Here is a 22,054-nt window from a genome sequence, read left to right as displayed (position 1 = left end):
CGTGTTAGCCATTTCTGCCCTGGGAAATAGTCTCCGGCTATCAATTCTATCTATGCCTCTCATTATCTTGTATCCCTCAATTAGGTCCCATCTCCTCCTCATTTTCTCCAATGACAAGAGTCCGAGCTCAGTCAACCTCTCTTCATAAGATAAGCCCTCCAGTCCAGGCAGCATCCTGGTAAACCTCCTCTGAACTCTCTCCAAAGCATCCACATCTTTCCTATAATAGGGCGACCAGAACTGGATGCAGTATTCCAAGTGCGGTCTAACCAAAGTTTTATAGAGCTGCAACAAGATCTCATGACTCTTAAACTCAATCCCCCTGCTAATGAAAGCCAAAACACCATATGCTTTCCTAACAACCCTGTCCACTTGGGTGGCCATTTTAAGGGATCTACGTATCTGCACACCAAGATCCCTCTGTTCCTCCACGCTGCCAAGAATCCTATCCTTAATCCTGTACTCAGCTTTCAAATTCAACCTTCCAAAATGCATCACCTCGCATTTATCCAGGTTGAACTCCATCGGCCACCTCTCAGCCCATCTCTGCATCCTGGCAATGTCCCGCTGCAGCCTACAACAGCCCATTATACTGTCAACGACACCTCCGACCTTTGTGTCTTCTGCAAACTTGCTGACCCATCCTTCAATCCCCTCATCCAAGTCATTAATAAAAATTACAAACAGTGGAGGCCCAAGGGCACAGCCCTGTGGAACACCACTCACCACTGACTTCCAGGCAGAATATTTTCCTTCTACTACCACTCGCTGTCTTCTGTTGGCCAGCCAATTCTGTATCCAGACAGCTAAGTTCCCCTGTATCCCATTCCTCCTGACCTTCCGAATGAGCCTACCATGGGGAATTTTATCAAATGCCTTGCTGAAGTCCATATACACCACATCCACAGCTCGACCCTCATCAACGTTTCCGGTCACATCCTCAAAGAACTCGATAAGGTTTGTGAGGCATGACCTGCCCCTCACAAAGCCGTGTTGACTGCATTTAATCAAGCCATGCTCTTCCAGATGGTCATATATCCTATCCCTCAGAATCCTTTCTGACACCTTGCAGACAACAGACGTGAGACTTACGGGTCTGTAATTGCCGGGCATTTCCCTATTTCCTTTCTTGAAGAGAGGGATTACATTTGCCTCTCTCCAGTCCTCAGGTACGACTCCAGTGGAGAGCGAGGATGCAAAGATCTTCGCAAGTGGCGAAGCAATTGCATTTCTCACTTCCCAAAGCAGCCGAGGACAAATCTGGTCCGGGCCTGGCGACTTGTCAATCTTAATGTTTGACAAAATTTTCAGCACATCAGCTTCCTCTATCTCTATCCATTCCAGCATGCACACCTGCTCTTCAAAGGTTTCATTCACTACAAAGTTCGTTTCTTTCGTAAAGACAGAAGCAAAAAACTCATTTAGGGCTTCCCCTACCTCCTCAGACTCCACACACAAGTTCCCTATGCTACCCCTGATCGGCCCTACTCTTTCTTTAACCATTCTCTTATTTCTCACATAAGTGTAAAATGCCTTTGTGTTCTCCCTAATCCATTCTGCCAAGCCTTTCTCGTGCCCCCTCCTGGCTCTCCTCAGACCATTTTTGAGCTCCTTCCTCGCCTGCCTGTAATCCTCTAGAGCTGAGCTTGGCCCTAGCTTCCTCCACCTTATGTAAGCTACCTTCTTCCTTTTGACGAGAAGCTCCACCGCTCTCATCATCCAAGTTTCCTTTATCTTACCCCTTCTTGCCTGTCTCAGAGGAGCATATTTATTCATCACTCGCAACAACTGTTCCTTAAACAGTCTCCACATGTCTATAGTGCCTTTACCATGGAACAACTGCTCCCAGTCCATGCTTCCTAACTCATGTCCAATCGCATCATAGTTTCCTCTTCCCCAATTAAATATCCTCCCATTTTGCCTAATCCTCTCCTTCTCCAAAGCTATGTAGAATGTGAGGCAGTTATGGTCACTATCACCAAAATGCTCTCCCACCACAAGATCTGATACCTGCCCTGGCTCGTTTCCGAGCACCAAGTCTAGAATGGCCTCTCCCCTCGTCGGCCTGTCAGCGTACTGAGTTAGGAAACCCTCCTGAACACACCTTACAAAAACTGCTCCATTCAAATCTTCTGCTTGAAGGAGGTTCCAATCAATATTAGGAAAGTTAAAGTCACCCATTACAACAACCCTACTACGTCCACACTTTTCCAAAATCTGCCGACCTATGCTTTCTTCAATCTCCCTGCTGCTATTGGGGGGCCTGTAGTAAACCCCTAACAAGGTGACTACTCCCTTGCTGTTCCTAATTTCCACCCACAATGACTCAGTAGGCAGATCTTCCTCGACAATGGAAGCTTTTTCGCTGTGATGTGTGTAAGTCGTCCTGTCTGTTGGCTTCACCAGGTTGATACCTCACTTTCAGGTATGCCTGGTGCTGCTCCTGGCACGCTCCCCTTTTTTTAAAATTCAGTAATGGGATGAGGGCTTCGCTGGCTGGAGCAACATTTATTGCCCCATCCCTAATTGCCCAGAGGGAAGTTGAGGGTCAACCACATTGCTGCGGGTCTGGAGTCACGTGTAGGCCAGACCAGGTAAGGATGGCAGTTTCCTTCCCTGAAGGACACTAGTAAACCAGATGGGCTTTTCTGGAAATTGACAATGGATTCATGATTGTCATCAGATTTTTAATTCCAGATATTTTATTCTACCATCTCCCATGGCATGATTCAAACCCAGGTGCCCAGAATGTTACCTGGGTCTCTAGATTAACAGTCCAGTGATAATACCACTTGGTCATCGCCTCCCATCCTGTACTCTCCATTTAACTAGGGTTGATCCCCTGGACTGATGGTAATGGTTGAGTGGGGGATATGCTGGGCCATGAAATGTGCTGGAGTATAATGCTGTTCCTGTTGATTACCTCAGCACCTCATGGATGCCCAGTTTTGAGTTGCTGGATCTGGGCATCCACGAGGAGCTGTGGGCCATCAACAGCAGCAGCATTTGTCATAAAATAAAACATTGGTACACTAATGCTCTTTCAAAAAATTTGCCATTTTTAAGTTATAAGACCATTAGACCATAAGATATAGGAGCTGAAATTAGGCCATTCGGCCCACTGTGTCTGCTTCACCATTCAATCATGGCTGATAAGCTCCTCAACCCCATTCTCCAGCTTTCTCCCCATAACCCTTGATCCCCTTGATAATCAAGAACCTATCTGTCTCAGTATTAAATGTACTCAGTAACTTGGCCCCCACAGCCTTCTGTGGCAGTGAATTCCATAGATTCACCACTCTCTGGCTGAAGAAGTTTCTCCTTATGTCTGTTCTAAAAGGTCTTCCCTTTACCCTAAGGCTGTGCTCTCGGGTCCTAGACTCTCCTACCAATGGAAGCATCTTCCTAACATCGACTCTGACTAGGCCATTCAGTATTCTTTAAACTTCAATTATATCCCGCCTCATCCTTCTAAACTCCAGTGAGTATGGTTCCCGAGTCCTCAAACATTCCTCATATGCTAAGTTTTCCATTCCTGAGACCATTCTCATGAACTTCCTCTGAACCAGCTCTAGGGCCAATACATCCTTCCTGAGATATGGGGCCCAAAACTGCACGCAATACTCCAAATGTGGCTCCCTCCAAGAGCCTTATAAAGCCTCAGTAGTACATCCCTGCTTTTATAACCACGTCGTCTCAAAATAGTGATCTGAGATAATAATGCCAACATTGCATTTGCCTTCCTGACTACCGACTCAACCTGCAAGTTTACCTTGAAAGAATCCTGGACTCAAACACCCAAGTCTTTTTGCACTTCAGACTTCTGAATTTTCTCCCATTTAGAAAACAGTCCATGCTTTTATTTTTCTCACCAAAGTGCATGACCTCACACTTTCCTACGTTGTACTCCATCTGCCACTTCTTTGCCCACTCTCCTAACCTGTCCAAATCCTTCTGCAGCCTCCCCACCTCGTCAAGACTACCTGTCCCTCCAGATTTCTTTGAATCATCTGCAAACTTAGCCAGAATGCCCACAGTTCCTTCATCTAAATCATTAATGTATAAAGTGAAAAGTAGTGGTCCCTAGCAGAGCCTAGCGGGGAAGACAGCAGAGCAACGATGGCAGGAGTTTCTGGGTGTAATTGAGGACACAGTACAGAGGTTCATCCCAAAGAAAAGAAAGATTATCCGGGATGGGGTTAAATAGCCATGGCTGACAAAGGAAGTCAGGAAATATATCAAAGAAAAAGAGACAGCCTATAAAGTGGCCAAGAGCACTGGGAAATCAGAAGATTGGGAAGGCGACAAAAACAAACAGAGGATAACAAAGAGAGAAATATGGAAGGAGAGGATCAAGTATGAAGATAGGCTAGCTAATAATATTAGAAATGATAGTAAAAGTTTCTTTCAATACATAAGAAAGAAATGAGAGGCAAAAGTAGACATTGGGCTGCTCCAAATTGATGCTGGAAGCTAGTGATGGGAGATAAGAAAATAGCTGAAGAACGTAATAAGTACTTTGCGTCAGTCTTCACAGTGGAATAGGCGGAGGGACGCTGAGCAGGAGCCGACACGGGACTGGTGAGTGATTGAGGTAATATATTTGTGTGGTTGCGTTACCCGAAACACTTCCCGGGTAGTGTCTCCCATCCATCCTCCTCCTCTAACCAAAAAAAAGGTTCTGTGTGCCTGATTGGGAAGGTAACAAGTTTATTTTTTATTCTTTATTTTTTAAGTCTTGGGAATTTAGAATAATGGGAACGGAGGTCAGGGCAGTTGAATGTTCCTCCTGCAGAATGTGGGAGGTAAGGGTCACCACTAGTGTCCCTGCTGACTACATCTGCGGGAAGTGCACCCAACTCCAGCTCCTTGAAAACCGCGTTAGGGAACTGGAGCTGGAGCTGGATGAACTTCGGATCATTCGGGAGGCGGAGGGGGTTATTGAGAGGAGTTACAGGGAGGTAGTCACTCCTCAGGTACAGGAAAAAGGCAGAGATAATGGGAACTGCAGATGCTGGAGAATCCAAGATAATAAAATGTGAGGCTGGATGAACACAGCAGGCCAAGCAGCATCTCAGGAGCACAAAAGCTGACGTTTCGGGCCTAGACCCTTCATCAGAGAGGTGCAAAAAGGCAGATGGGTTACAGTCAGGGGACGGAAAGGGAACCGGCAGGCAGTGCACGGATCCCCTGTGGCCATTCCCCTCAACAATAAGTATACCGTTTTGGATAATGTGGTGGGGGACGACTTACCAGGGGAAAGCAGTGGGGCACGGGTCTCTGGCACAGAGTCTGTCCCTGCTGCACAGAAGGGAAGGGGGAAGAGGAGCAGAGCATTAGTCATTGGGGACTCCATAGTTAGGGGGACAGATAGGAGGTTCTGTGGGGACGAGAGAGACGGTTGGTGCGTTGCCTCCCAGGTGCCAGGGTGCGTGATGTCTCTGATCGTGTTTTTGGGATCCTTAAGGGGGAGGGGGAGCAGCCCCAAGTCGTGGCCCACATTGGCACCAACGACATAGGTAGGAAGAGAGATGGGGATTTAAGGCAGAAATTCAGGGAGCAAGGATGGAAACCGAGAGCTAGGACGAACAGAGTTGTCTCTGGTTTGTTGCCCGTGCCACGTGCTAGTGAGGCGAGGAATAGGGAGAGAGAGGAGTTGAACACGTGGCTACAGGGATGGTGCAGGAGGGAGGGTTTTGGATTCTTGGATAATTGGGTCTCTTTCTGGGGTAGGTGGGACCTCTACAAGGAAGATGGTCTTCACCTGAACCAGAGGGGTACCGATATCCTGGGGGGGAAATTTGCTAAGGCTATTCGGGTGGGTTTAAACTAATTCAGCAGGGGGATGGGCAACAAAATTGTAGTTCGACTATAGAAAAGGTTGAGAGTAGGGTGGTCCGAAATAAAGTTTCAGGGAAGCAAGATGGCACCGGCAAGCAAGAAGTTGGTTTGAAGTGTGTCTACTTCAATGCCAGGACCGTCCGGAATAAGGTGGGTGAACTTGCAGCATGGGTTAGTACCTGGGACTTCGATGTTGTGGCCATTTCGGAGGCATGGATAGAGCAATGACAGGAATGGTTGTTGCAGGTTCCGGGATTTAGATGTTTCAGTAAGAACAGAGAAGATGGTAAAAGGGGCGGAGGTGTGGCGTTGTTGGTCAAGGACAGTATTACAGTTGCAGAAAGGATGTTTGGGGACTCTTCAACTGAGGTAGTGTGGGTGAGGTTAGAAACAGCAAAGGCGAGGTCACCCTGTTGGAAGTTTTCTATAGGCCTCCGAATAGTTCCAGAGATGTAGAGGAAAGGATAGCAAAGATGATTCTCGATAGGAGTGGGAGAGACAGGGTAGTTGTCATGGGGGACTTCAACTTTCCAAATTTTGACTGGGAACACTATAGTTCGAGTACTATACATATGTCAGTTTTTGTCCAGTGTGTGCAGGAGGGCTTCCTGACACAGTATGTAGATAGGCCAACAAGGGGCGAAGCCACAATAGATTTGGTACTGGGTAAGGAGCCTGGCCAGGTGTCAGATTTGGAAGTAGGTGAGCACTTTGGTGATAGCGATCACAATTCTGTTATGTTTACTTTAGTGATGGAAAGGGATAGGTGTATACCACTGGGCAAGAGTTATAGCTGGGGGAAAGGCAATTACGATGAGATTAGGCAAGATTTAGGAAGCATAGGATGGGGAAGGAAACTGCAGGGGATGGGCACATTAGAAATGTGGAGCTTATTCAAGGAAAAGCTCCTGTGTGTCCTAGATAAATATGTACCTGTCAGGCAGGGAAGAAGCTGTAGAGTGCGGGAGCCATGGTTTACGAAGGAGGTGGAATCTCTGGTCAAGAGGAAGAAGAAGGCTTATGTTAGGATGAGATGTGAAGGCTCAGTTAGGGCACTTGAGGGCTACGAGGTAGCCAGGCAAGACCGAAAGAGAGAGCTCAGAAGAGCCAGGAAAAGACATGAGAAGTTGTTGGCGAATAGGTTCAGGGTAAACCCGAAGGCTTTCTATAGGTATTTAAGGAATAAAAGAATGACGAGAGTAAGATTAGGCCCAATCAAGGATAGTAGTGGTAAGTTGTGTGTGGAGTCAGATGAGATAGGGGAAGTGCTAAATGAATATTTTTCAACAGTATTCACTCTAGAAAACGACAATGTTGTCGAGGAGAATACTGAGATACAGGCTACTAGGCTAGGTGGGATTGAGGTTCACAAGAAAGAGGTATTAGAAATCCTTCAGAGGCTGAAGATAGATAAGTCCCCTGGGCCGGATGGGATTTATCCTCGGATCCTCTGGGAAGCCAGGGAGGAGATTGCCGAGCCTTTGGCATTGATCTTTAACTCATCATTGTCTACAGGAATAGTGCCAGATGACTGGAGGATAGCAAATGTGGTTCCCCTGTTCAAGAAGGGGAGTAGAGACAACCTGGTAATTATAGACCAGTGAGCCTTGCCTCAGTTGTTGGTAAAGTGTTGGAAAAGGTTCTAAGGGATAGGATTTATAATCATCTAGAAAGGAATAAATTGATTAGGGATAGTCAGCACGGTTTTGTGAAAGGAAGGTCGTGCCTCACAAACCTTATTGAGTTCTTTGAGAAGGTGATTAAACAGGTAGATGAGAGTAAACCGGTTGATGTGGTGTATATGGATTTCAGCAAGACGTTCGATAAGGTTCCCCACAGTAGGCTATTGTACAAAATGCGGAGGAATGGAATTGTGGGAGATATAGCAGTTTGGATTGGAAATTGGCTTGCTGAAAGAAGACAGAGGGTGGTAGTTGATGGGAAATGTTCATTCTGGAGACCAGTTACTAGTGGTGTACCGCAAGGGTTGGTGTTGGGTCCACTGCTGTTTGTCATTTTTATCAATGACCTGGATGAGGGCGTAGAAGGATGGGTTAGTAAATTTGCAGACGACACTAAGGTCGGTGGAGTTGTGGATAGTGACGAAGGATGCTGTAGGTTGCAGAGAGACATAGATAAGCTGCAGAGCTGGGCTGAGAGGTGGCAAATGGAGTTAATGCAGACAAGTGTGAGGTGATGCACTTTGGTAGGAGTAACCGGAAGGCAAAGTACAGGGCTAATGGTAAGATTCTTGGTAGTGTAGATGAGCAGAGAGATCTCGGTGTCCATGTACACAGATCCTTGAAAGTTGCCACCTAGGTTGACAGGGCTGTTAAGAAGGCATACAGTGTTTTAGCTTTTATTAATAGAGGGATCGAGTTCCGGAACCAAGAGGTTATGGTGAAGCTGTACAAAACTCTGGTGCGGCCGCACTTGGAGTATTGCGTACAGTTCTGGTCACCACATTATAAGAAGGATGTGGAAGCTTTGGAAAGGGTGCAGAGGGGATTTACTAGGATGTTGCCTGGTATGGAGGGAAGGTCTTACGAGGAAAGGCTGAGGGATTTGAGACTGTTTTCATTAGAGAGAAGAAGGTTGAGAGGTGACTTAATTGAAACATATAAAATAATCAGAGGGTTAAACAGGGTGGGTAGGGAGAGCCTTTTTCCTAGGATGGTGACGGTGAGAACGAGGGGACATAGCTTTAAATTGAGCAGTAGAAAGATAAAGGACAGATGTCAGAGGTAGTTTCTTTACTCAGAGAGTAGTAAGGAAATGGAACGTTTTGCCTGCAACGGTAGTAGATTCGCCAGCTGTAGGTACATTTAAGTCGTCATTGGACAAGCATATGGACGTACATGGAATAGTGTCGTTTAGATGGGCTTGAGATCGGTATGACAGGTCGGCACAACATCGAGGGCCGAAGGGCCTGTACTGTGCTGTAAGGTTCTATGTTCTATGGAAGACATGAGTAGTATGCTAACAATTAGGGAGAGCTGGGGGCAGAGTTGAGTACGGTAGGCATTACAAAAGAGAAAGTGCTAGAAAAGCTAAAAGGCCTAAAAATTGATAAATCTCCTGGCCCCGATGTGCTACATCCTAGAGTTCTGAGGGAGGCAGCTGAGGAAATAGCGGAGGCTTTGGCTGTGATCTTTCAAAAGTCACTGGAGTCAGGGTAAGTCCCAGATGATTGGAAAATTACTGTTGTAACCTCCTTGTTTAAGAAAGGATCAAGGCAAAACATGGAAAATTATAGGCCAATTACCCTAACCTCGGTAGTTGGTAAAATTCTAGAATCCATTGTTAAGGATGAGATTTCTAAATTCGTGGAAGTCCAGGGTCAGATTAAAACAAGTCAGCATAGATATAGTAAGGGGAGGTCGTGCCTGACAAACCTGTTAGAATTCTTTGAAGAGGTAACAAGCATGTTAGACCAGGGAAACCCAGTAGATGTTATCTATCTAGACTTCCAAAAGGCCTTTGATATAGTGACTCACAGGAGGCTGCTGAGCAAGGTGAGGGCCCATGGTGTTCGAGGTGAGCTACTGGCTTGGATTGAGGATTGGCTGTCTGACAGAAGGCAGAGAATTGGGATAAAAGACTCTTTTTCGAAATGGCAACCAGTGATGAGCGGTGTTCCGCAGGGTTCAGTGTTGGGGCCACAGCTGTTCACCTTATATATTAATGATCTGGATGGAGGGACTGGGGGCATTCTGGCGAAGTTTGCCGATGATACGAAGATAGGTGGACAGGCAGGTAGTACTGAGGAGGTGGGGAGGCTGCAGAAAGATTGAGAAAGTTTAGGAGAGTGGTCCAGGAAATGGCTGATGAAATTCAATGTGAGTAAATGTGAGGTTTTCCACTTTGGAAAAAAGAATACAGGCATGGACTATTTTCCAAATGGTGACAAAATTCGCAAATCAGAAGTGCAAAGGGATCTGGGAGTGTTGGTCCAGGATTCTCTAAATGTTAACTTGCAGGTAGAGTCCGTGATTAAGAAAGCGAATGTAATGTTGTCGTTTATCCTCAAGAGGGTTGGAACATAAAAGCAGTGATGTGCTTCGGAGGCTTTATAAAGCTCTAGTTAGGCCCCATTTAGAATACTGTGTCCAATTTTGGCCCCCACACCTCAGGAAGGACATACTAGCCCTGGAGCGTATCCAGCGGAGATTCACACGGATGATCCCTGGAATGGTAGGTTTAACGTATGATGAACGGCTAAGGATCCTGGGATTGTACTCATTACAGTTGAGAAGGTTGAGGGGACATCTAATAGAAACTTACAAGATAATGTATGGTTTAGAAGGGGTGGATGCTGGGATGTTGTTTCCGTTAGACAGGGAGACTAGGACCCCTGGGCACAGCCTTAAAATTAGAGGGGGTAAATTTAAAATTGAAATGAGACAACATTTCTTCAGCCAGAGAGTGGTGGGCTTGTGGAATTCATTGCCGCAGAGTGCAGTGGAGGCCGGGACGTTGGATGCCTTCAAGGCAGAGATCGACAAATTCTTGATCTCAGAAGGAATCAAGGGCTACGGGGAGAGTGCAGGGAAGTGGTGTTGAAATGCCCATCAGCCATGATTTAAGTGGCGGAGTGGACGTGATGGGCCGAATGGCCTTACTTCCACTCCTATGTCTTATGGTCTTATGGTCATATGGTCCCAAGATTGACCCCTGCAGATCACCTCTTGTCACCGGCTGCCATCCTGCGAAAGACCCTTTTATCCCCACTCTCTTTCTGCCAGACAGCCAATCTTCTATCCATGCTAGCACCTTGCCTCTAACAACATGGGCCCTTATCTTATTCAGCAGCTTCCTGTGTGCCACCTTATCAAATCCCTTTTTGAAGTCCAGGTAGATAACGTCCATTGGCTCTTCTTGGTCTACCCTGTTTGTTACTTCTTTAAAGAATTCTAGCAGATTTGTCAGGCAAGACTTCTGCTTGATGAAACCATGCTGATTTTGCCCTATTTTACTGGACACTTCCAAATATTGAGCAATTTCATCTTTTACGATGGACTCCAAAATCTTACCCATGACTGAGGTTAGGCTAATTGGCCTGCAATTTTCCATCTTTTGCCTTACACCCTTTTTAAACAGGGGTGACACATTAGTGATTTTCCAGTCCTCTGGGACCCTCCCTGACTCTAGCTATTCCTGAAAGATCACCACTGACGCTTCCATTATCTCTTCAGCTATGTCTTTAAGAAATATGGGATGTAGTCCATCTGGTCCAAGTGATTTGTCCACCTTCAGGCCAATTAGTTTTACTGGCACCTTTTCCTTGGTGATGGCCACCATAATCAGCTCTGCCCCGACTGTCTTGAATTTTTGTGATATTACTTGTGCCTTCAACTGTGAAGACTGACACAAAGTAATTCATTCACAGCATGCAGGCCAGACCAGGGTTTATTATCCATCCTTAATTGAATTACTGCCATTCTGGAATCAAACGTAGGCCACAGCAAGTAATGTGGACAAGCGTATGGACGTACGTGAAATAGTGTAGGTTCGATGGGCTTGAGATCGGTATGACAGGTCGGCACAACATCGAGGGCCGAAGGGCCTGTACTGTGCTGTAATGTTCTATGTTCTAAGTAAGGACTGAGTTCATCTCCTTCAGTACTGAACCAGTTAGGTTTTTATGATAATTGACAGTGCTTTCATGGCCCATATTTCCAGACATTTTAAAAGCAAATTCAAATTCTATTATCTGCCATGGCAGGATTCAAACCCAGAACATTACTTGGATCTCAGGATTCATAGTCTGACCTAGGTCTGACTTTCATATGATTCCAGACACATAACAATGTGACGGACACACTGTTAGAGTCATAGATTCCTACAGCATGGAGACAGGTCCTTTGGCCCAAACTGGTCCAAGCCGACCAAAATGTCAATCCACTAATCCCATTCCCCTGCACTTGGCCCATATCCTGCTAAACCTTTACAGTTCATGTATTTATACAAATGTCTTTTAAATGTTGTTAATGTACCCACTCCAACCACTTCTGCTGGCAGCTTATTCCATATGTGTACCACCCTCTGTGTAAAAAAAGTTGTCCCATTTATTCTTTCCCCTCTTACCTTAAACTGATGCCGTCTAGTCCTCCATTACCCAGCCCTGGGAAAAAGGAGGAGTGCATTCACCCTACCCATGCCATCCACGATATTACACACTTCTATAAGATCCCCCTCAGTCTCCTAAACTCTAAAGAAAGAAGTCCTCGCTTGTTCAACCTCTCTCCCTTTAACTCAGTCCCTTGAGTCCTGGCAACATCCTTGTAAATTTCTTCTTCAGTCTTTCCAGTTTAATAACAAGATTCTTATAGCAAGGTGACCAAAACTGAACACAATACTCCCAGCGCAGCCTCACCAACGTCATGTGCAACTTGGGCGGCACGGTGGCTCAGTGGTTAGCACTGCAGCCTCACAGCGCCAGGGACCCAGGTTCAATTCCAGCCTCGGGCAACTGTCTGTGTGGAGTTTGCACATTCTCACGGTGTCTGCGTGGGTTTCCTCCGGATGTTCCGGTTTCCTCCCACAGTCCAAAGATGTGCAGGGTTAGGTGGATCGGCCATGCTAAATTGCCCGTAGTGTTCGGGGTGTGTGGGTTATAGGGGGATGGGTCTGAGTGGGATGCTTCAAGGGGCGGTGTGGACTTGTTGGGCCGAAGGGCCTGTTTCCACACTGTAGGGAATCTAATCTAATCCATCATAACTTCTATCCTCAATACCCTGACTGATGAAGGACTGTGCGCCAAAAGCCTCCTTCACTGCCCTGTCTACTTGTGACTCCACTTTCAGAGAACTGTGCACCTGAACTCCAAGGTCCCTCTCTTCCACTACACTCCCTAAGGCCCAACCATTCACCATGAAACTCCTACCAGGATTTGACTTTCCAAAATGCAACACTTCATACTTATCTATATTAAACTCCATTTGCCGTTTCTTGGCCCACTTCCCCAGCTGAACAAGATCCCGCTGCAGTTTCTGATAACCTTCCTCACTGTGTCTACAATGGGTCAGTAAGCCACATGGTTCAAGGGCAGTTAGGGATGGGGCAGTACATGCTGACCTTGTCAATGACACCCACATTCATAGAAGAAAGAAAATTGAACTTGGGTAACTGGTGGTTTATCTGTGCCTAAGACACAAGTGGGAATTTTGCCACATAGTCATGTACACTCCAGTGCATATTGTACATTTGACTGGAGGGGCAGCCAGTCCTGGAGGACTATTCTTCAGTAGTACAATCAGGAAGTTGTCAGACCCATAGCCATTGCTGTACCCCATGCCTCCTGCCATTTCTTGATTGAGAAAGCAAAGATGGATCACTTTGCACACTTCGCACTGCTGGTGACATCTTTGCACACAAGGACCCTTCTGAGGAATGGTCTCTGAACTCAAAACGTTAACTCTGATTTCTCTCCACAGATGCTGCCAGAACTGCTGAGCTTTTCCAGCAACTTCTGTTTTTGTTTCTGATTCCCAGCATCTGCAGTTTTTTTTGTTTTTCTTTGCAAACACAGATGTCCTGGATTCCCCAACTATGGAGAATGGGAATGTTATAGAGATCTACAGCACAGAAAATGTTTTGGAAGCCGCCGCCTTCAAATTCCTTTGAATGCCAATACATACTGGTTCCTCGACTTCAAAAACACATTCTGCCTTTCTGTTCATCCTACCTACGTGGAGACTTTCATATTTCCATATAATTCTCCATTTGGCAGCCTATTGACTATTCACTTAAATTATTCAAATCCTTGGACAATATTTTCATGTTCCAACTGGTACCTTCCTGCATAGCATTGCAGTGTCAACAAAATTAGGTATAATATGCTTATTGTTTCATCTACGTAGACAGCAATTAGCTGCTCCTTGTGGTACATGACTAGTTACACCTGCAAATCCAACGTGACAGAATTACAGATTCTGTTACCACAGGGAAGCAGGCTGTTCGGCCTGTCAGACCTGTACTGGCTCTGGAATGAGCAATTCTCCAAATGCCAAACACCACCCCCTACCAGTAACCCTGTACAGCTGGTCAGACTCACAAACACTTGTACTCATGAGCAAGATACCATTTGAATATTAATTTTAAAAGTCTAACATGTGAACTTTTGTTTGCTTTTACAAATGGCTATTTTATATTGTACTGTACTGTATTCTGACTTGCACACCAATCAGCTTAGGAAAGTAGTTAGGAACAAAACCCGATCATAACCCAGGGACCATTTATACATCCAAACCAATTTTGCAGACTTCAACTGTCAGGTGTTAACCACTTGCTTTGTGGAAAAGCTGTTCCTCATGTGACTGTTTCTTCTTTTGAAAAATACCTTAGATCTCTGGCTTTCTTGCTAGACCTTTTTCACCAACGAAAACAGTGCTTCTGTACTCCTTACAGACCTACCATAATTCAGAATACCTTAATCAAATCTCCTTTCAACCTTCTCTTTTCCAAGGACAAGAGTCTCAACTTGTTTAACCTACCTGTACAAATTAAGTTATTGCACATTCTCTAATGCCATTTACTACAACTTGGGTTCAAAAGCCATAACAGTAGATAGTGGAACTTGAATTCAACAAAAATCTCGATTAAAAAGCTGATGACGATAAACATGATGTTTGTTAACGACATATCCAGTTTATTAGCTATAAAAAATATAAATATAGAAAGGGGATTGGCAAAATAGATGTCATAGAATCCCTACAGTGTGGAAGCAGGCCATTCAGCCCATTGTGTTTACGCTGACCCTCTGGAGAGTATCTCATCCAGACCCACACCACCGGCCTATCTCTGTAACCCCGCATTAACCACGGCTAATCCACCTAGCGTGCACACCCCTGGGCACTACGGGAAATTTAGCATGGCCAATCCAGCCAACCTGTGCATCTTTGGACTGTGGGAGGAAACCGGAGCACCCGGAGGAAACCCATGCAGGCACGGGGAGAATGAGCAAACTCCACACAGACAGGGTGAGATCAAACCCGGGTCCCTGATGCTGAGAGGCAGCAGTGCTAACCACTGAGCCACCGTCCTTCAGAGAAGAAAATCTGCCATCCTCATTGGCCTGGCCAGCAGATGACTCCAAACCAACAGCAATGTGGTTGACTCTAACTAGCAATTAGGGTTGGCAGTAAATGCTTACCTAGCCGGGGACACTGACATCCCACGACAAATAAAAAATCTGCAGTTTTCTGACAAACTTACTCAGCAGTGCATTTTATGTAATTATTATGCTCGTCCATGCCACAGTTCCCAAACTCGGTTCCTCCCATATTCGTGGTTTGATAACAGGCTTCTGGAGCAGACCGTGCACCTATTTGAGAGACAGTGATAGAATTTTAAAAAAATTCTACAGGAAACAGAGGCCAAACTGGTCCATGCCACATTCATCTCGTCCTCAACACAGCTGCTCCCTGACTGATAAAGAAAAGAGGGAAAGGAGAATGTCAGTTACAAAAGAAATGGAAGATTGACAGGTAGGGAGGTTGGCACTAAATGGAGAGAGGCAAGAAAGTGGAAATCACAATGACTTCAATTGCGAGGAGACAACGGCGTAGAGGTATTGTTGCTGGTCTGTTCATAGAATCATAGAATTCCCACAGTGCACGAAAAAGTCAATTCAGCGCATCAACGCATTGACCCGCCAAACAATATCCATCTTGACCCCATCCCAGCATTTCCCATGCCTAAGCCACCAAGCCTCCATGTCCGTGGACACTATAGGGCAATAAAGCATAGCCAATCTGCCTAGCCTGCACATCTTTGGTCTGTGGGAGGAAACCGGAGCACCCGGAGGAAACATACACAGGCAGTGGGAGAATGTGCAAACTCCACACAGACGGTCACCCAAAGCTGGAATTGAACCCAGGTCCTGGCACTGTGAGGGAGCAGGGCTCAGCAGTGACCTATTGCGTCACCAGAGTCAGGCACAGGATCAGATTGGGATGCAGTCTGGAACAGAATCAGCGTGGATGTGGCTGGAACAGTATCAAACTGGAACGGAGTTGGAATTGAACCCAGATGGCTGGTACTGTGAGGAAGCAGCTAACCACTCTGCCACTCCTATCTGGAGATCTGTTAATCTAGAAACACAGAAACATAGATGAAAGGGGCAGGAGGAGGCCACTTGGCCCTTCGAGCCTGATCAACAGCCTAATCCTGCGTTCTCCTCATAACCTTTGGTTCAATTCTCCCCAAGTGCTACATCTAGCCACCTCTTAAATATATTCAATGTTTTGGCATTAACTACTTCATGTGGTAACGAATTCCACAGGCTCACCACTCTTTGGGTGAAGAAATATCTCCTCATCTCTGTCCTAAATCATCCACCTCAAATCCTCAGACTGTGATACACCCATCATCGGGAACACCCTCCCTGCACCTACACTGTCTAGTCCTGTTGGAATTTTATAAATTTCTATGAGATCCCTCTTCATTCATTTAAACTTTAACGAAAATAATCCTAACCTCGTCAATCTCTCCTCATACGTCAGTCCTGCTGTCCCCTGAACCAGCCTGGTAAACCTTTGCTGCCCTCTTTCGAGAGCAACAGCATCCTTCCTCAGAAAAGGAGGCCAAAACAGCACGCAATATTCCAGGTGTGGTCTCACCAAGGCCCTGTCCAACTACAACGACACATCCCTGCTCCTGTGTAAAGAACTTCCCACCATTTGACTCATGAAAAATTGGTCTCCCTGACCTGTTCTAGCAACCCCAAATCCCAATTGTGGTTTGGGAAAGGGTTCCGCGTGTGTTGGAGTCTCTCTTCTGGCTACAGTTCCAGCAGTAGCGGTACTTCTGAGCCTGATGGGCAGTTATCAGTTTGCTATTTGCTCACAGACTTTTCAAGATGGTGCCAGTGCGCTAGGTAATGTTCGGGCTTGTTGGAGCATGTCCGCTCCAGGTCGGTGACATCATTTTCTCTAAGCACTTTTTGTCTTATTTTCTTCTTCATTTTCGAGGCCAGAGTGGTGTCAGTGGGACAGTAGCTGCAATGTCGGCCACATGGACCGAGACTCCTACAGGCAGTGGTGGTGCTGACAGCATGGACTCCGGATGATAGTAGACCTGGTGTTTGGACACCCGGCAGCGGTAGGGCCGGAGCCTGGAGCCCTGGAAGTGGTTGACCCAGAGCCTAGACTCTTGCTGACAGTAGGCCTGGGGCCTGAAATCCGGGCAGCAATGGCCGGAGCCTGGACTCTTGGCAATGGCAGTGCCTGTAGGGATGACTCTTGGTGGTGGTAGGCCCAGAGCCTGGGCTGTTGGTGGCGATGGTGCCCGGAGCGGAGACTCCTGGCAGCAGTAGGCCAGAGTCTGGACTCTCGTTGGCAGCGGCGCCTGCAGCAGGGACTCCTGGCAGTGGTAGGCCCAGAGCCTGCGCTGGGTAGTGGCAGTGCCTGGAGTGGAGTCTGTCAGGAAGGCAGCGGCTGTAACAGAGCTGAGGGCTCCTGGGCCATTAGCATTATTGTTGCTGTTCCTGGAATGGGACTTCTTGAAGACCCGAACATCTTGCAGAAACCCTGCAGTCATTCTTGGGACCCCAATTTGAACAGAAGATGAACTCTTATTTTAAAAGTTATATTTTTACCTCTATTGTACCTCAAAAAGGCCTCAAAATTGGATTGTGTAGATAAAAACACTTTTTACTGTATCTTCCAGATATATGTGACAATAAACAAATAATTTATTCACAGCAGGTGTCTCTCCACATTAACATGTTGGAGTTGGATGTTGTGTTTAAACCCAGTCGGTTTCAACTGCAGGACGGGCAACAGTAATGGCTGAGACGATGAGCCAATCCATAAACAAAGAGCTTTTTTCTGTGACCCCAGTGCCAGAATGGAGTCAGAGGATCGAGCCAGAGTGTGGTAGCAGTGCTGGGACCAGGGACGTCTGGCTTCGGTAGGCCCGGACCCTGGATTAAGGACCTCAGCGATGGTGGCAAAGCTTGGTGTATGGAGCATATCTGCATCCTCTGTGCAATATAAGGTGGGGTTTGGTGTGAATTGGAGGGGGCTCCTGGTGCAGTCTGTAGGTGAGGGCCCAGAGCGGACTGGAGGCGAGGGCCCAGAGCAGACAAGAGGTGAGGGCCCGGAGCGGACTGGAGGCGAGGGCCCAGAGCGGACTGGAGGCGAGGGCCCAGAGTGGACTGGAGGCGAGGGGCCGGAGTAGACTAGAGGCAAGGGGCCGGAGTGGACTGGAGGTGAGGGCCCAGAGTGGACTGGAGTTGAATTCCCAGTGATCTGGAGTTGAAGTTCCAGAACGCACTGGAGTTGAAGTTTGGGAGCCGTCTGCTTGAAGGTCTGTAATGCTGAACATTTATTTATTTATTTTTCTAATCATAAGACCCTGTACCTAGGTATCTTGGTACATAAGACAGCATCCCAAGTGGCAACTTTGTAAACTGTTCATTCACTCATGTGAGTACATGTGGCAATAAACCTAATTTTAATTCCTCATAAATTTGAAAAGGATAAAAAAAACTAGGGGACTGAAAAGAAGACACGTAGCCAATGTTGGGAATGGACGGCTGGGAATGCCCCCAGTCTCCTTCTCAGATCACAATAAAAGTACAGGGGGTGGAGGTGAGAATTGGAAGCTGTGGTGTTTCCGCTGTAACAAGGTAGAACACATTCATCCAGAAGGCTGTAAGCTTCAAGAGAAACCCATGGCGCTTATCGCAGATTTTAAGAACATTTCAGAAAGGGGAACCCAGATTGTAGCTTTAACTACAACTAAGAGACTGGAAATCAACACTGCTTTGAATGCAGAAGTGCCCAGGTGAAATGAGTGATACGAAAGGTTTTATAGCGAAAGGAAAGTTCCATTTTCTTCAAAGGAAACAGTCCAAGCCTATTATTATACTAAAGGATACAGGGCACTACTCAAACTCACATACGAGAGAAAGATTTAGTTTTCCCATCAGAGAGTTCAACAAAAACCAAATTATTAGTAAATGAATAGGAGGAGGTGCAAGATCCACACTTGACAACTTGCCATCTGAACCTAGTGGTAGTTGGGGTAGTTAAGAAATTCCTTTTGGATGGAATTGGTTTACTACTGAGGGATAATTTGGCTGGAGTGACAGTTACAAGGTCACCTATAATCAGAGAAAGTCAGTTAAGGTTAAAGAGGAAGTTTAGTTGTAAGGGCAGGTTCCACGTCTTTTTCTGCATGTAGTGACAATGGTTAACACCAAGCAGATGCTCTGATCACCTCAACTTTACTTAAGAATGAGGATGAAACAAAGGACGTGTACGGCATTGTTCGCTGAAATTCTGGAAGCAGATCCAGAGTTAAGTAAGTTAGCACAGACAACTCACACTGAAGTTGAGACTGAAGGGCTTCCAGAGTGTTATTATGTTAAAACATAATTCTGAACAGGATAGTGGAATCAAGGTTTATGGGGATAAGGCAGGAACAGGATACTGATTGTGGATGATCAGCCATGATCATAATGAATGGTGGTGCTGGCTCGAAGGGCCGAATGGCCTACTCCAACACCTATTGTCTATTGTCTATTGAAGTAGAAACTTCCTTGCAGACCTATGGGCGTAGAATAGATGGCTGTTCGCCAAATCGCCCGAGTATTCTAAGGAGATATAGCTAAAAATTCAATGGTACGGCATACAGGAACACAGGAAACACAAACATCTATAAACATTTTTCTGAAGAAGGGTCTTGACCCGAAACATCAGCTTTCCTGCTCCTCTGATGCTGCTTGGCCTGCTGTGTTCATCCAGCTCCACACCTTGTTATCTCATATTCTCCAGCATCGGCAGTTCCTACTCTCTCTCTCAACATCTATAAACAGGTATTTTTACATGGCCAGGAAGACCTAGTGCAGTTCTGTAAAACATGTGGTAGGAAATCTCAACTCTTAACAAACCAGAACATTAAATAACCAAATAATCATCTAAATGTCCTCTTGAATGGCTGAATTGAACCTGATCCACCTCATTTCTAGTGCATTTTACTGTGTGAAATCTACTGGGTTTAGTTCATTTGAATTAATTTATGATTGTGAGACTAGAGGCCCATTGACTTTGAAGAGGTGGAGTTCTTGAACTGAAAAGGAAGAACTCTCAACGTTGGATCACACGTCTGTGTTTCTAGAAAGATGCACAGGAGTATTTAAGGTAGCTTGAGAGCATTTGAAAGTTTCATAGTGAAAATGAAGGACCGAAGGGCAGGAAAACAATCGGCAACTAGAATGCTTCAAGTGGGAGATGAAATACTGGCATTGTTGCCTTTACAAAGTGAAATTCAGGGGCCCATACAAAATAGTCAGGAAGATTTAGTGAATTGACTTATCTCATAAATACTTCTTATCGTAGGCAGAAGAGTTGGTAATGTCACATGCTGACATTGAAAAGGTACCATCACAGAAAGAGGATGAGGAGAAACCAAAGTCCCATGTGGAAGTAGTGGAACACAATGGAGGCAACACGAGTGAAGTGGGAAGAGAGGGAGACAGTTTTCAAAGCGAACCTGCTGCAGTTTGATTAGCTAACACTGAAATACCGAGGCAGTGTCTTCTCATATTTAGAGAAAGAATAATGGGAGAATAATGTAAGATTATCGAGAAAGTATGAGGTAATCTGCGGATCTACACTCAGATGTAGAACATGAGGTAGACATAATGTCATAGACATAGGAGAGTTAGGACCAAGAAAACAACATCATTGCCAGTTGAATCCATAACAACACGCTCAAATGGAGAAAGTAAACACAGGTCAAAGCAGCTGGAGTTCACTGACAGTGTTGAATCTAAACCAAATGTAACAGTAAGATTCTGTATAAATTATACAGCAGTCAGTGCAGTCAAGAAAATAGATTCATATCCAGTTACATGGTTAGAAGATGTATTAGTAGGGTTGGCAGTGCCCGCGGTTCCTTTCTAAAGACAATCCATTGCAAGGGTGAAAGGCAAGAGCAATTAACATCAAAGGTTAAAGAAATAGCCACACTTGTTGCAATAAATTGTTTATACCACTGCCAAGTGATGCCGTTTGTGTTAAAGAATGCCGTGATCTTATGTGAGATATATGAATCAGGGCACAGCTGAGGTTTATAATTCTGTAGCTTACACAGCTAATGTTGGGATATGTAATGACACATGAGAACAGTAACAAAAAACAAGTTAAAGATCTGTTTAAGATAACAAAGTGTGGAGCTGGATGAACACAGCAAGCCAAGCAGCATCTCAGGAGCACAAAAGCTGATGTTTCGGGCCTAGCCCCTTCATCAGAAGATGCTGCTTGGCCTGCTGTGTTCATCCAGCCCCACACTTTGTTATCTTGGATTCTCCAGCATCTGCAGTTCCCATTATCTCTGATTAAAGATCTGTTTAAACAACTACAGTTCTATAGTCGTGGAGATCTACAGCACAAACAAACAGCCCTTCAACTCATCAAGCACAACAACACCTTCTTCCTCAGGCGGCTCAGGAAATGTGGCATATACATAAGGTCCCTCACCAACTTCTACAGATGCACCATTGAAAGCATACTGTTCGGGTGCATAACAGCCTGGTATGGTAACTGCTCTGCCCAGGACTACAAGAAACTACAGAAGATAGCGTACACAGCCCAGACCATCAGGGAAGGCACCCTTCCACCCATGGATTCCATTTACATGGCTCACTGCTGCGGAAAGGCTGCCAACATCATTAGTTACACATCACACCCCAGTAATGATCTCCTACAACCTCTTCTGTCAGGCAGAAGATATATAAGTTTGAACACATGCACCAGCTGGTTCAGGAATAGCTCCTTCCCTACTGCTATTAGACTGATAAATGGGACTCTCATGTTCTTTCTGGTGTCTGCCTGTATGTGTGTATAAAGGGGAAGTTTATAAAAGGGTGAGAGCTTTAGTAGTGGAATTATATGCCTGCAGTTCATAATTGTTTACCTGTAGCTTGGGTTCACCTAATTATAATAAACAGTGATTCTTGTTAAGGATAGAAACTATGTCTGTGTTTTCTGTCAACCTGGATCTTAAAGTCTGCTAAGTTAGGGAATTGTGTATACTATTAACTTATGTGATAATTCCGGGAACAGCAGGGTTTAACTTCCAGCGAGGCGTTATGACAATGCTTCTTAAAGAACAGGCACCAGTGCTTTTCAAGCAGTGTTGACACCAAAGTTCTGTATAACTGAAGCAGAAGCTCCCTATTTCCTTATTCAATTCTCCCGAA

At 45.6% G+C, this 22,054-nt stretch overlaps 1 protein-coding gene across 1 annotated transcript in view; it reads right to left on the bottom strand.

Annotated features, from left to right (window-relative positions):
• The window catches only part of LOC125456083 (disintegrin and metalloproteinase domain-containing protein 12-like), a 223,160-nt gene that overhangs the window by 97,490 nt on the left and 103,616 nt on the right, over window positions 1-22,054 (bottom strand). Inside the window, exon 16 of the mRNA XM_059650791.1 lies at window positions 15,058-15,166. Within this exon, the coding sequence (XP_059506774.1) occupies window positions 15,058-15,166 (109 nt within the window). The remainder of the gene's footprint in view (window positions 1-15,057; window positions 15,167-22,054) is intronic.

The sequence above is a fragment of the Stegostoma tigrinum genome, chromosome 1, assembly GCF_030684315.1.
Source record: "Stegostoma tigrinum isolate sSteTig4 chromosome 1, sSteTig4.hap1, whole genome shotgun sequence".
Taxonomy (NCBI): Eukaryota; Metazoa; Chordata; class Chondrichthyes; order Orectolobiformes; family Stegostomatidae; genus Stegostoma; species Stegostoma tigrinum.
The sequence above is the reverse complement of the archived record's forward strand: the minus strand, read 5'-3'. Positions and strand labels throughout refer to the sequence as shown.